Raw genomic sequence first — 13,300 nt, forward strand, 5'->3', positions numbered from 1 at the left:
CAGATTTGTATTTTGATTTGGGTTATCATGTTGATATGCCTTTTAACAGCTCTACTATTAAACTCCATGACAGTATGTTTCTCATTGAAAATATACCCTTTAACAGTCAGCATCTCTGAGCAAAAGTGTAGTGAAATCTCCAATAATACAAGAGCATCTGAACATGATGAAGCAATATGCTGACAATTCTCTAACTATGCAGGATGACAGAAAATCCTGCCTAGAGAGGATTTATTTGGAAAATTAATAGGCTCAGGAGGCACTTTATACTCAGCTCAGTAAGAGAGGCGCAGAGGACATCAGTATTTTGAACAGGAAACTTGTTTTCAGATGCTTTGAAAACAAGTGAAGGCTGTGCAAGACTGATGTATCAATGCAATAGTTGATGTGTCAGTCAGACTAACATTAACTGAGAATCAAAGCTTTTGTTATTAATACTGTCTCCAGTTGTGTGATTGAACCTTACAATGTTAGGACTATTCCAGAGCCACTTGACAACCTTCAAACCAGGTGCTTGAGCTTCAGAAAGGATTCATGAGCAACTACTTCTATTTGGTTAGTTTGTCCCCTGTTTTTCCGCATGTGGCTATTTTTCTTTTCTCCAAATCTCACCTCTCAGTTTTTCTCACTTTATCTTGAAGAAATCTTGTCAAGTTGAAACTGTACAAAGTAATCTGCTTAGATGTCTTCATTAAATTGCCAAGGGATATTTATGCATTGCATCAGCCTTTTATTGCAAAAGCGTTTGCTTGTTCCCCATGTGATCAAACGGGGAAGACTGGCCCCATGTGCACAGCAGTACTGCACTACCTTTCCAGTCTGAAGACAGCAGAGAAACCCGTAACTGCTGCAGTGTTTACGAGTCAAGCCTGCATTATGTCATGTGGTTGCCTCTGACATGAGATGATTGTGTACTCTGAAGGGATTGAGGTTGCTACATAACTAGGAATATTAAATCAACGATGTAATTCTTGGATCGTGAATAGTGGCAGGGCAAACTTGAAATATATTACATTTTAGAGCATTTTTTAAAGTCTCATCCTTGCGACTGAAATTGCTGACGCTAAGAAATGCTGCAAGACCTCTAGTTAATAAAGCTCAAACCTGAGCTGCAGAGAGGGGAGTTTTTGCAATGAAAATCTTGAAAGGAAGAAAAAGAGCAAGCAAATGTAGGGGAAAATGGGTTTGTATTCAGCAATACTTTAGCGTGCAGGAAATATGAAATCCATGTTGCAAACAAAAGTGGTCAGCTCTTATGTTAGAAATAAGTTACTAGATAGGTGGGATGAAAGATCTTGCATTTTATGAAAATATTTATTCAAAGCACAGTGTGAAGAATATGCTGAAAAGTAAGCCACAGAATACATGAAGGTAAGGATGAAGTGCAAAACATCGTATACAAGGTTATGGTGCTAGAAATTAACCTGGCAGCAAGTGTCTGCTCAGCAGTGCTACTGAAATAACCCTTTCTCCTCGTTTATATTTCAGGAAGTGTCTATAAGAATTTATAACTGCTTTCTTTTGCACCTGTCTTAAGTTTTGGTGAGACTTCAACATAAAGTGCATATTAATTAGTTGTTGTTGTTGTTGTTTTAGTTGACAAGGGCAAGCAGCGGAGTCCCAGGAGCTCATGCATACAGACTCAGGCCTCCACAGATGTGCATTTGCCTGGCACAAAACCAGCCGAGTTGACACAATACAAAACAAAATGTGAGACCCAAAGTGGAATCATCCTGCAGCTGAAAAAATTCCTGACAAGCAGTAACCAGAAGTTTGAAGCATTAACAGTTGTGATCCAGCACCTGCAGTCTGAGGTAAAAACTCACAGCTAAACAATTTTGGCTTTAATTTGTTGAACTCTTCTCAACAAGGGCTTCTGAAAATATTAATAATACCAATACATAACGTGTGTATTTCCATTCCAATGATTTCTGTTTTCCTGTGGAGGTAGCAGTAAACCTGCTCCTGGCATCAGTTGGATAGAAAAAATAAAACCCCTGACACTGAGTTTTATGGCCTGTTTGCAGCTTCGCATCCTTTTTAGAAGAGAAGCTTTTAAATGTTTGTAGTCAGAGAGTCCTTCAGAGTTGAGTACCTTTCCAAGTATATACTTCAAGTTCTGCCCTTGTAGGAAAGATTAGGTTCAACAGATAACCTGCATGACCTTACTTTGTTATCTGACATTGGATAGAAGAGTATATAAGGGGTAGATAAGTTTTTGAGCTATTCAGAATAAAGTGTGAGTTATAATGGTTTTATTTATTGAATCCTGCATTATTGGTGGTGTCTTAAACTTATCAACATTCCATTTAAAAAAAAAAAATGCACCTGGAATTTAGAGTGGAATTAATCTGATGTGGTTTAATGTTTATTTGTTCTAGTCTGTTTGACATACATAATGACCGAATCAGTTTGATATTACACTAGAGACTTTTGGTCTGCTTTGAAAACTTCTGAGAAGAAAAATCTTAAGGAAATAATAACAGTTATGGATTTATGCTGCAACAGTTGATGCAGGCTTTAATAGCAGTTTCTCTTGCATTTATAACTAATGTTGCAAGATTGGTATAAATTTTATTTCAGCTGTTCTGATATGCGGTGACTTTTATAGTCTGGTATACAAAAAAGCACTGAGTTGTCTTAGTATGCTGCCAGAAATGTAACATTCTCTTTTTGTGGGATAATACCTGATCACTGTCATTTAATCTAAAAATATTGCATTTAAGTCCAAGTCTCGTTCAACTCACTAAGAGCAGTGGTTCTTAGCCAGTTTTGTGGGTTTGGTTTGGTTTTTTTAAATCTTGATTAGAACACCTTTCTCTTCTAAGGAACTAGTTTAAGATCTTCAGAGCAATTTGATACAGGATTTTTGGATGCCTGTCATCTAATATGAAATTGTGAAACTTACATGTGAAATACTCACTGCTAAACTTCTGTGCAGTCTTCTAATTACTGTATAATAAGCACCTTGATTTTTGGTAACTTCTATAATTAAATGTCTTGGCCTAGATTCTTCTCTCAAATATTTTGTATTGCAACTTTTTAAAATTCAGGAATACTTTATCAATGTAATATTTAATGAGAAGAAGCCTGTCATACATACTCACTTCTTCCAGGCTATTTTACAGGGATCTTAGTCTAAACATGGTGGTGTGGTTTGTTTGTTTTTTTAGAATAATGGTAGTGGCTATTTAAAAAAAAAAAAAGAGAAGAAAAAGGAAAAAAAAAGTGGTGTTGAAAATGGAGGGAAGAGAACTGTGTGGAGGAAACTAGTAATTTTGTTCCTTCTTGCTCTTCATATTCTTTTGCAGATGGAAATGAAAAAGAAATTTTACTTCTATCAAATTGTATAAAATGAGTCTTGGAGAGTTAAGTCTAAACACATGAAACCGGGCTAAATATGACATATTGATATACTTTCATACCAGTTATTGGTATTGATGATGTTCTCTCCTTTCCCAGGATACGACAATGCTTGGTGAACAGTCCCTGTCTTATTCTTGTGTACTTAACCATAGGGGTGAGAAGGACTCTTCTGCCATGGCTGGTGTAAGGAATACTCAGAATCTGGTAGTTAGCTGAGGGAAACATCCTGTAGGTTTTCTGTGTTTTAGGGAACACTGTGAAGAGTTGTTTTGGTTCTGTTTGGTTTGTTTGGGGTTTGGTTTTTTTTTCCTTTCTGGTGAGGTATGGAGTCTGGTATAGCTAACTTAATCTCAACTGGCCAGATGCTTGTTTTTCTGAAGTTTCCCCAGGGGGCCCCTTTGATGTCGTTTTCTAACTCTTTGGGTAAACTTGGGGAGTTAGCTTTTAGCTTGTAAGGCAGGGGCTCGTAGCTTAACTACTGCAGAGCCAACTGAAAGTAGCTTCAGCTTTTCTGGTTTAAAAAAAAATAAAATAAATCATGCTTAGCTGATTACATGAAGAACAAAACTGGGCTTCCATTCCTCACAGTAGAGCAAGTGTGAAGTGACATGATGTAAACTGAAACAGCTTGCTGTAACCAGAGGAAGGTCCTGCTCTGGACTCCACTGGTGCTGGTCTGTCCCTGCAGAAGGCTGATTCAGCTTGCAACTACCAGAAAGCTAACCCAGCCAAAGAGAGAGCATTTCTTTGCCAGGTTAGTGATGTGAACCATCCTAATGTGTGGTCAGAGCCAGTGCGAGGGTGAGATAGGGTCAAGGACAGGCTGCCTGGCCAAACAGAGAAAAGAGCTGGAGTGAGCTGTTAGGTCACTTTGAGGCTGTGCAGCCCAGCCTGAGCCTCTTGGCAAAACCTACCCCAGCCTCTCTTGCTTTCCCTGCAAAGCTGAAGTTACTGGGAGGTGATTCAGCTGTTGGGTTTGCTTTCCTTTTTTTTCCAAGAGGTCCCAGTGCATTTCTGCACAAAAGCTTAAAGTTGCTTCTTATGAGCCCATTTGAAATGGGATATAGCTGCGAACGAAATCAGGACTTGCTGGCAATGACTTCTGTCGAAAATGCAGCCAGCCCATCTGGAGTGAAGTTGAGAGGCTGCTGTTGAAGGGTTAAAGGAGATTGAGCAATGCTGCTGTGCTGTTTCTGGCTGGGCAGGAATCTCTGACAAAACTCTGCCGGAGCTCAAACCTGTTTGTTGCAAGCATTATCTCGGAGCTGTCAATACTAACAGCTGGTTCTGATAACACCTTCATGCTCAAGCTATCAGGGTTTGTCCAGGGGGTTTCCATGCTTAACTACCTTTACCAAGACTCTTCTGAATTTAAAAATCCTAAAAACCCAATTTCTACCTCGCAGGAGCTACTGTTGCACGGGGTTAGCACCAGATGGAAACCCTCTTGGCATCCAGAATACATGATGGCAATGAATGGTGTGGCTGGCGAGGACACCATGCTGTACCGAGTTTTTCCATTGTTAGTGCAGCTGTATGTGCACTAGCGGTGTTAGAAACGTGTCAAACTGCGGGCTAATCACAAAAGCAAGCTTAGTGTTTCTAGACTACTGTGCTCCCCCTGATCCCCTGGTAATTCTTGTGACTTCATAACTATTTTCCTGTTTAAGTTCAAGCGAGAAAGGAAAAGTGGCAGTACAGAGGAAATGGTGGAATCAGCCATTTACAATAACTGCATGAAGTGCCAAGGAAAGCCGCCATCTGTTAACCTGCAACTGCATTAAGCTCTGAAATTTGCACCATTGCATTTGAGTTGATCTTTTAACTTCCCCTGGTATTCATGTTGCATATTAATTTTGAATTTATTTCTTGCTCCTTCAGTAGCAGATGCATTCGTGGAGGCTTTAAATACATGGTTTAGCATGTCTGCGGTAAGTCAGGCCGTGGCTGCCGCTCCTGCAGCCCTTCCCTCTCTTCCTTTGCCCTTGTGTCTGCACGGGCTGGGCTGGTGCTTGCCTGGCCTTGAGGAGCCAGTTCAGGCATCCAGTCAGGAAGAAGAAAAAAAAATTATTATGGGTCTAGTTTTATATGTCTGTCCGTAACACCCAAAGTGTTATGGGTATGCCCCCGCGCAGTGGTTCACTGCGGGAAGGAGTAGGAGTGAAGAACCACCAGTGGTGGGGTGGGAACATGTGTCCAAGAGGTTTGCAGCCATGGGTAGGAGCCAGATGCTCCTACCAGGATGCCAGGAACAAAAATCCCAAACTCGGATTGTAGTTGTGATGTCTTGCAAAAGTATATCACCAGCTGATGAGACTGAGGCAGTGGCGACTCCTGCATGAGTGTCTACTTCTCACCTCCTGAGGGGTGCTCAGCCCCTTCCCCTGCCTCATGGCTGTCCCCTGCCTCATGGCTGTGAGCGCTGCAGCTGGGACGTTTGAACCTCTAACTCACTGCCATATATAAACTCTTACATGTTTGGGGGTGGAGGGTGTTTGTTTTAGCAGCACAGTACTAGCTTGGTTTTAAATCTGGTTTTGACTGTTTAAGGGCGATCTAGTTTTAAGTGAAAAGGTTTTGTATTGTTAGAGTGACTTGAATGGCTTTGTGACTGTTCAAAGTGTGAATTGACAAATACTACCTTTTCATCCTCTCATTTTAATGCATAAATTACCACATTCGGATCTACTCAGGCTGTTTAAAAAAACTTTAGATGGTAAGACGTTTAATTACTATAAACAGCCATTTCTGTTCTTCTAGTTTAATAAATGAATCTAAGTGTTTCGAGAGCTCTGAACAGATTCTGCTGTAGAAATGAGCTTCAAATTTGTGTCTGTGCTGGAGAGATGAACAGAAACTAAATTTCACTGTTGTGCTTCTCTTGGTATGTTTGTGGGAAGACTGGTATTTACAGTTCAAACTTTACTTGGGAATGACTGTGGTGACATTCTCAAGAAGTTTCCTTCATAGAGGGAAATGCCATTTGAGAGGCTGTAGAGCCTTGACAATAATATGTGGATACCACTAACTGTGGATGTGACACAGGAATCAACATAAGTAATGTGCTAGAAATTATGTGGCTGAAAAAGGCTTGAGTATTTCTAGGGGGAAATAGTAGCTCATATACTAATGGTTAATTTCTATAACTGGCATTTCCTGACGTGGATGACTGTAAGAGTTGACATACTAGTTTTCTTGGGGACTTCTTAGCACTTTTAAAGAGTTGTTTTTCCATCTTGGAATACATGGACACAGGTATCAGAAATTTATCCTGGCCTTTGTGGAAGTTCAGCAGAAAATGTTTATATTTTTCAAATGAGAAATGCATATCTAGCTTAAGGAGCAGAAGTACACATTGCATCGCTAAACCCAAAACCATTTATTGTAAAAGGAAGAGTTTTGGAACAGTCATATTTCTGGCCTATAAATCCAAAATATATTGGAAGGCCTATTGTTTAGAGCAGCTGTCTTTGAGTTCAATTTATAGTTTTGATTTTCTAGAACCTAACATCAAACTTGGCTGGTTCTCGTTAGGATTTTCATCCAAAGTGTACTTCTCTTTAAATCTGGATTCCCAAAATATGGACATAATGTTTTATAAGAGAGAATAAGGATATTTGATTTAGATAATTCTTGTGTTTCTTTAGATTAAAAAAAAACAACACTTGGAACAGAAGTCAAAAGATAATATCTTGAATTTGAGGAATTCAAATATTTTCTGTTCAGTAGAGTGAGTAATAACACAGTAGCTTCCCCCTGTAAAGCAAACCTAGGCTCTAGCAGTTTGCATCTGATGGGTAGCTGTTGGAAAGCAAGGAAGTTTCAAATGATTCTCAGGGTCCCTGTAACACATGGCTGCTGATGGACAAGAATATTTTTGGCAACAGGTTGAAGATTTGTGAGCTGTAACATCTGGAAAAATATTTTAATCCATTAATTACTGTGAAACTAGGCTCTGGTGGAAATAACTTCTTAGAAGACACCTTGGTTAAGCAATTTATTGGGTACACTTGGGTATTCAGAATGGGTTACAGCTGGAGAGAATCTGGAGTTCTGTCCTATAGCTACTCCTAGCAAAAGGTGTCTTGAGAAAAGACAGCTTTGACTGAAACAAACTTGGTGTTTCAGGCAACCAGTGTTGCTTTCCATGAAGAAGTTGATTCTCATGACTACCTTGTTATTTCTCCCAATTACTTTTTTTCAAGAATATGCAGAATTAATGACTAGCAAACTAGATGTATCTATTACAAAATCAAAATTAAAGGGAGCTGTTAGCGGAAGAAAAAAAATAACATCTTTGCTTCTTGTTTCCATCTTTTGTTTTGTACTGTCTTTTCAGATGCAATTCTAAACAGCCTTAAAAATGGAATGACGTAAAGAAAATACTGTAATATTGTGCTCAAGCATAGGATCTCATATTCTAACATTTCAAAGAACTTTATCAAGATAATTATAATTTTATAGACATGAGAACTTAAGTTATGACAGTATAACTTGTCAAGGCTGCATGGGATCTGATGGAGACTTTGTCATACTCAGATGAACTGAGACAAACTTTAGAAAATACTGAGAAATAAGTAATTAAGGTAAACTTATTTTTTATGAGATGGGAATTTTTACAAGGAAGGAAGGAGTCATTCAATGTGACAAGTGAAAACTAATATTGGAGTTCAGAAACCCTGTAAAGTAGAAAACAAGCTGTTAGAGAAGTAAAGCTAAATAGCCCATATTACCACATCTGGACCTAACTTTGAAAAGCTGTTGCATGAAGGTGGACATCACTTCTAATGGGAAAACAAGATCCCATATGAGAATAAGATCCCATGTAAAGCTTGTAAAAGCATAAAGAGCCCACAAGTATACGATCCGTGTTAAATATATAGTAACTCAAAGGACTCCTGTTTGGCTGGTTTTCTGCTTTAGTGTTTCACACACTAAACATCAGGGAATAAACATCTGATTCTCCATAAATGTACCTAGCAAATGAGAAAAGTAAAATACTAGAAATTACAGTGAGTCTCTATCAGCTAATCACTTAAGTGTTGTATTCTGAGGTTTAATTGAATTCTGTTTGAAGTAGTAAGTCAAGGTGAAAACTGATTGTTTATTTCATTTGGTAAGAAGGCAATGCATAACACAAACAAGGCCAAGAATAGTTTGGAACTAGTCATTTCACTCTATATTTATTGATTTGAGCTGGTTAATGACACTTTCACTTTATTGCAGTAATAGTCTGCTGCTCCTTTCAAAAATATACATGGAGCAGAGCGTGTAAATCCTGTTTGTTGTGCCATGTCCTTGGCGCATTTCTTTAGCTTGCTTTTGTGTCCGAGTGATGTGAGAGAAATGACATTTCAAGCGTTTTTTAAGTGGGGTGGGGAGCAGGTGAGCTTAAAAAAAATTTGTTTCTAAAATTGCTGACTTCTAATTAGATTTATTTAGAGGATTGGGTTTTGCCAGCAAAGAAGGAACTGGGACTGGTAGAAATACTGTAGTATAAGGACCAAAATAATCAAAGCAAATGTCATGCTGCAAAGTGGATATGAGTAGCCTTTTTGTTACCCCTTCATAATTAACCTCCAGGCTATAGCTGATGATACATGAGTGACTGGAGTTTATGCAAAGATGTGACTCAATTTCTACATTACAGCCGATGATGATGCTCATCTTTTCATGACTGGTACGGCACAGGATGGAGTAGACTCCAGTTTCTAACGCTTTGTAAGAGGAATATCTCCTCGGATGAGAACAGACTCATCCTATATTGAGGTCTGTTAACAACTGAGACTGTACCAGTATTAAAAAATATTTAATTATGATCTTTTCTTCCATACAAACGAAGTTCATCTCCTGTAAGGTCTAAGTACATGTGTTACAGAAGTGCTTGCAAATAACTATAATTTATTATTATGTTTTTAAGATGCTCAGTATTTCTCTCCAAGTTTAATTTTAGGAGTAAGTGCTTGTGGTTTGACAGCAAATGGCTTGCAAAACTCAGGCTTTTCTTCCCCAGAATAAAATTAATTTGACCCTGTATATGACAGTAAAAGACATTTAAGTGATTCCATTCTTAGCTGTGCTGATGAATTTCTGGTTTATGTGCTCTGAACAAATTTTATTTAGTCTGGTCTAATAAAATGCTTCTTAAAAAAGCATCATAATGTTTCTATATTTAACATTTAATGTTCTCCTCCTGTAAGTTTTGACTCTTGAAATTACTTGTTTACAAAGTGTATTGCTGATAAAACTAGAAGGCTGATCTACAGCCATCCAGATCAGAGGTGTTTCCACCTGCCAGTTCTGCCTATAACAGGTAGAGTTGCTGCCCTTTGTGTGAGACTCGGAGCTGCCTGCCCACATACTGTGGAGTGCTTGGTACCGACATCGTCTGGGCCTTTCTCCACTTTCTCCAGGCAGGGACCATGTCACATCCCACCATTAAGAGGGGAACATTCCAGTATGGTCGCTGTATGTTTGTGTCATGGGGAAAAGTCCCACGACACGACCTGATTCCCTGAGATATTTCAGGACCTAGAAGTGGGTTGTGGCTGTTCCTTTGCGATGTACTAGTGCTTTGCAGTTTTTGGTTCGTGCAATGCATAATGCTTCTTCTGAACCTGTTAATGGATAGAAGATATAAGGCTTCACACGAGTACAATTTTGAGGAAGATCTGGGAAACATTAATCTGAGGATGAAAAATTTAACAAAACCATCTCACTCCATGACGGAAGCTTGCTAAGAAGCTTGAAATGCCACATAGCTCCTGGAGGAGGTGATACATTGCATGGGGTAGACTAGGCAATTGTGATAGGTAGCTTATCACATAGATATTGGTGTGACATAGCTGCTTGAAATTAAAAAAAAACCACACACCCCCATATTTTGGTATATAAATGTGAACTTTTCAGTATTGATTCTTGTGAATTCTTCTCTCTTCAGTACAACTCCAAAAGAGTACACGTTTTGTTTCCAGAAGGAGTGTGGTTGTTTAAAATGTGAACTGTGATGTGTGGATAATTACTAACAGATGGGCGGTGTTAGCTTATTTGGACATGGATACTTGAAACCTGTTTTCTGCCATGGTTTGCTCTTTTCCATTGAGTAGCTGTTGAAGGACTTGTAGCTCTTAATATGGAGGAAAAACTTGCAAAACGTGACTAGGGCTTTTCAGCCAAGCACAGCCTATCTGTGGCTCTCAAAGCCTTGACTTGCAGGCAGAGCATGGGGCTCCCACACCAGGGCCACCTCACGGGCCAGCAGCAGGACTGTGCTGGGAAACCTGAAATTGTTAGTCCGGCTAGTCGCGTGTCCTCTCTAGGAAACAAGAGTTGCCACTTTGGCATAAAACTGCATGGTCCTGGATTTGGGGTCTGCAAAGGAGCTGTAGGATGCTTGAGGAATACCCACCCATTCCAGCTTGAGAACTGCTGATAACCTGAGCTCTTGGAGGTATCTCATGTCCTTCTCATGTGAAGATTTAGTATAGGCAGGAAGATTGGCTGCTTGTGTGCTTGGTATAAATACCTTTTTTGTTCATTCTGGGATGTGGACTTCTGTAGAGCTTCCTGCTTTTAAAGCAGAGTGATGGAAACTGTTCAGATGTTGATGCATCTGCACCCTTGTTTGTATCTAAAATGACCCTAGGCTGGCCTGTTTGAATCTCAAGTTGTAGCAAAAATAGCTGGTTGCCAGCAGAAATATTCTTAAGCCTGTAACTGGGCTGTGTAACTGCCAGTAACACAAACATGAGTGAGAATTTTTTTAATTTATTCCATTCCAGACTTGGTCATTTTTGTCATCTTGAAACTGTCATGTTCTCCACCCTTGGACTTCCTCTACCTTGAATCTCTTCTTTTTCCATCCAGTTGTAGTGGGGCATACTTCACCTTCCCAAGTCCTTGCTATGGGGCACACGTCCCCCTGAACTCGCTTGTCAAATTTTCAAAACGTGAAGGATTTTTAAGTGCCTAATCTTTCACAGAACAAGAAATGTCCAAGTCTCCTTTATTTTGAGAATTTTATTGTAGCATCTGATAGCAGAGGTGCACCACCCTGATATTGCCTGCGGCAAAGCTTCTATCCCCAAATTCTGTTCTCGTTCCTTCCTACAGCTTCCATGTTTATGGTAGGGGGGATGTTTTGGCTAAAGCTCAACTGGATTTCTTGTGCACCTACAATAGATTCTTTTGAAATAAGAAAAATAGGTACCAGTGTCATCCTACATGATCTTGGCATAAACTCATAAATTGTGCCAGAAACAGCTTTAAATTGGTATTGAATACCCTCCTTGAGTCTCTGACAGCTAAGTGAGGACAATCTCTATTGCGACATTTATCTGGATTAATGAACAATGCCAAAATTGCTTGATCCTGTATGCTCCCACTTGGTTCTGCTCTTTCAATTTCTGGTATTGATTTTTCAACTAAAATCTTGTAAAGCATAAACTAGAAGGTTGCTCGATATTCCAGCCCAAAGCACTGTCTTTAAACTAAATACTCAAGATGGCCCTACTGGATTATTCAAGTGGTCTTTGGTATTTCACTGCACTTAGATTTCAGGTCTTGGAAACTTTCATGTTTTCTTGGGGAGAGCCCCGTACCTGGAGCTTCAGTTCTCTCAGAACTTAGATAAAAGTGTGCTAAATTAACTGCTAGTTAGTCTGACGACTTCATGTGGCTGCTTAACCCTATGAGCAACTTACTCTTCTTATTGTAAGCTGGCAGTCTCTATGGCTAGCTTTTTCTGAATAGATTCTTTAACAGGAGGTGATGATACAAGTCTGTCTGCCTGGATTTCTTGATCTGCAAAACTATGAACGGACAAGCTGGAGGTTGAGGCACAAGGTTAAACAGCACCAGTAAAAAGCAAAAGGGTTTAAGAGCAGCAGAAAGCAAGAAACATTAAAAAAAAAAAAAATTAGTAAGGCAGTGTTATTCTACTTTATTTTGGGTTTTTAGTCTCGGACAGTGTCAGTCCTTAGTATATTCTGATCTCATATGCCCTTTGCTTATCAAATTGCTTTATCTAAAAAACAAATAGAAAATGTGTGGATCACGAAGCAGGTCTTTTGGAAACACTAACCGAAAATGTTAGCGTTTCCAAAGGGTCTGCAGCGTGGTCTAGCCACTAGGCTGAGGGGGGGAAATTTGAGATATTTTACTAGCAGAGTGGGCTGGAAGAAATCAAGTTCAAGGAAGGCTTTTTGAGAATTAGAATAAAGAATGAATATGCAAACCCAGGGGAGGGGGCACATTAAAAAAAAAAATCTAAGTGTGTTTGTACACTAATTTAGTAATGGACAAGGTTACTGTAAAAGCTTTGGAAAATCCCATCAGGAGCCCGCAGCACGAAAATAAGTGCTTTGGTAATTAACTTGCTTGCAAATCCACTACGTGATTGTGTCCCAGCGTGCTAGGATGTGGCTCAAATAACTCACTGCAGCATTCACGTTTTCATCATTGGATGCTGTGTCCGTCGCAGGAACTGGTGTTGAACAGGAGCAAGATGACTCATCTCTCCTTCCTGAGCAGGGAGGAGCAGGGCGAGTCCTTTCAATAACTGAGCTCTCTGCTCTCCTGAGAATTTACTGTGGACGGCGAGGCGTGGTTTTCAATCTTAGCCCACTGTCACTGTAAAAAGCTTCTAAGTGCTTAATGTAAAACTGCAACACAGCTACTTAATACCCCTACCAGTGTGTCAGTGTCCAAATAACTGTTAAGACTGCTTAAACTGTAGTGATTAAAAGGGGATCTTTCCCATACAAGGTCAAAAATACAAATGTTTCCAGTAAAGGCCTGGCCCTTTCTTCCAACCAGCCTTTTCAGCTGCAGAATTTCCTATAACTTGCAGCAGATGAGAGTGCATAGCATAAAAATTACTCATTTTGATTAGTCTTGTGTCAGATCTTAATACATGGCTGGCTTCTGGGTGCTC

At 39.5% G+C, this 13,300-nt stretch overlaps 1 protein-coding gene across 3 annotated transcripts in view; it reads left to right on the plus strand.

Annotated features, from left to right (window-relative positions):
• Nucleotides 1-13,300, plus strand: part of MTUS1 (microtubule associated tumor suppressor 1) — a 92,442-nt gene that overhangs the window by 60,895 nt on the left and 18,247 nt on the right. For all 3 annotated transcript variants that reach the window (XM_009335127.1, XM_009335129.1, XM_009335128.1), the window contains one exon: nucleotides 1,597-1,814. In XM_009335127.1, the coding sequence (XP_009333402.1) occupies nucleotides 1,597-1,814 (218 nt within the window). The remainder of the gene's footprint in view (nucleotides 1-1,596; nucleotides 1,815-13,300) is intronic.

This window comes from Pygoscelis adeliae, unplaced genomic scaffold (assembly GCF_000699105.1).
Source record: "Pygoscelis adeliae isolate BGI_AS28 unplaced genomic scaffold, ASM69910v1 Scaffold21, whole genome shotgun sequence".
In the NCBI taxonomy this organism is placed as follows: Eukaryota; Metazoa; Chordata; class Aves; order Sphenisciformes; family Spheniscidae; genus Pygoscelis; species Pygoscelis adeliae.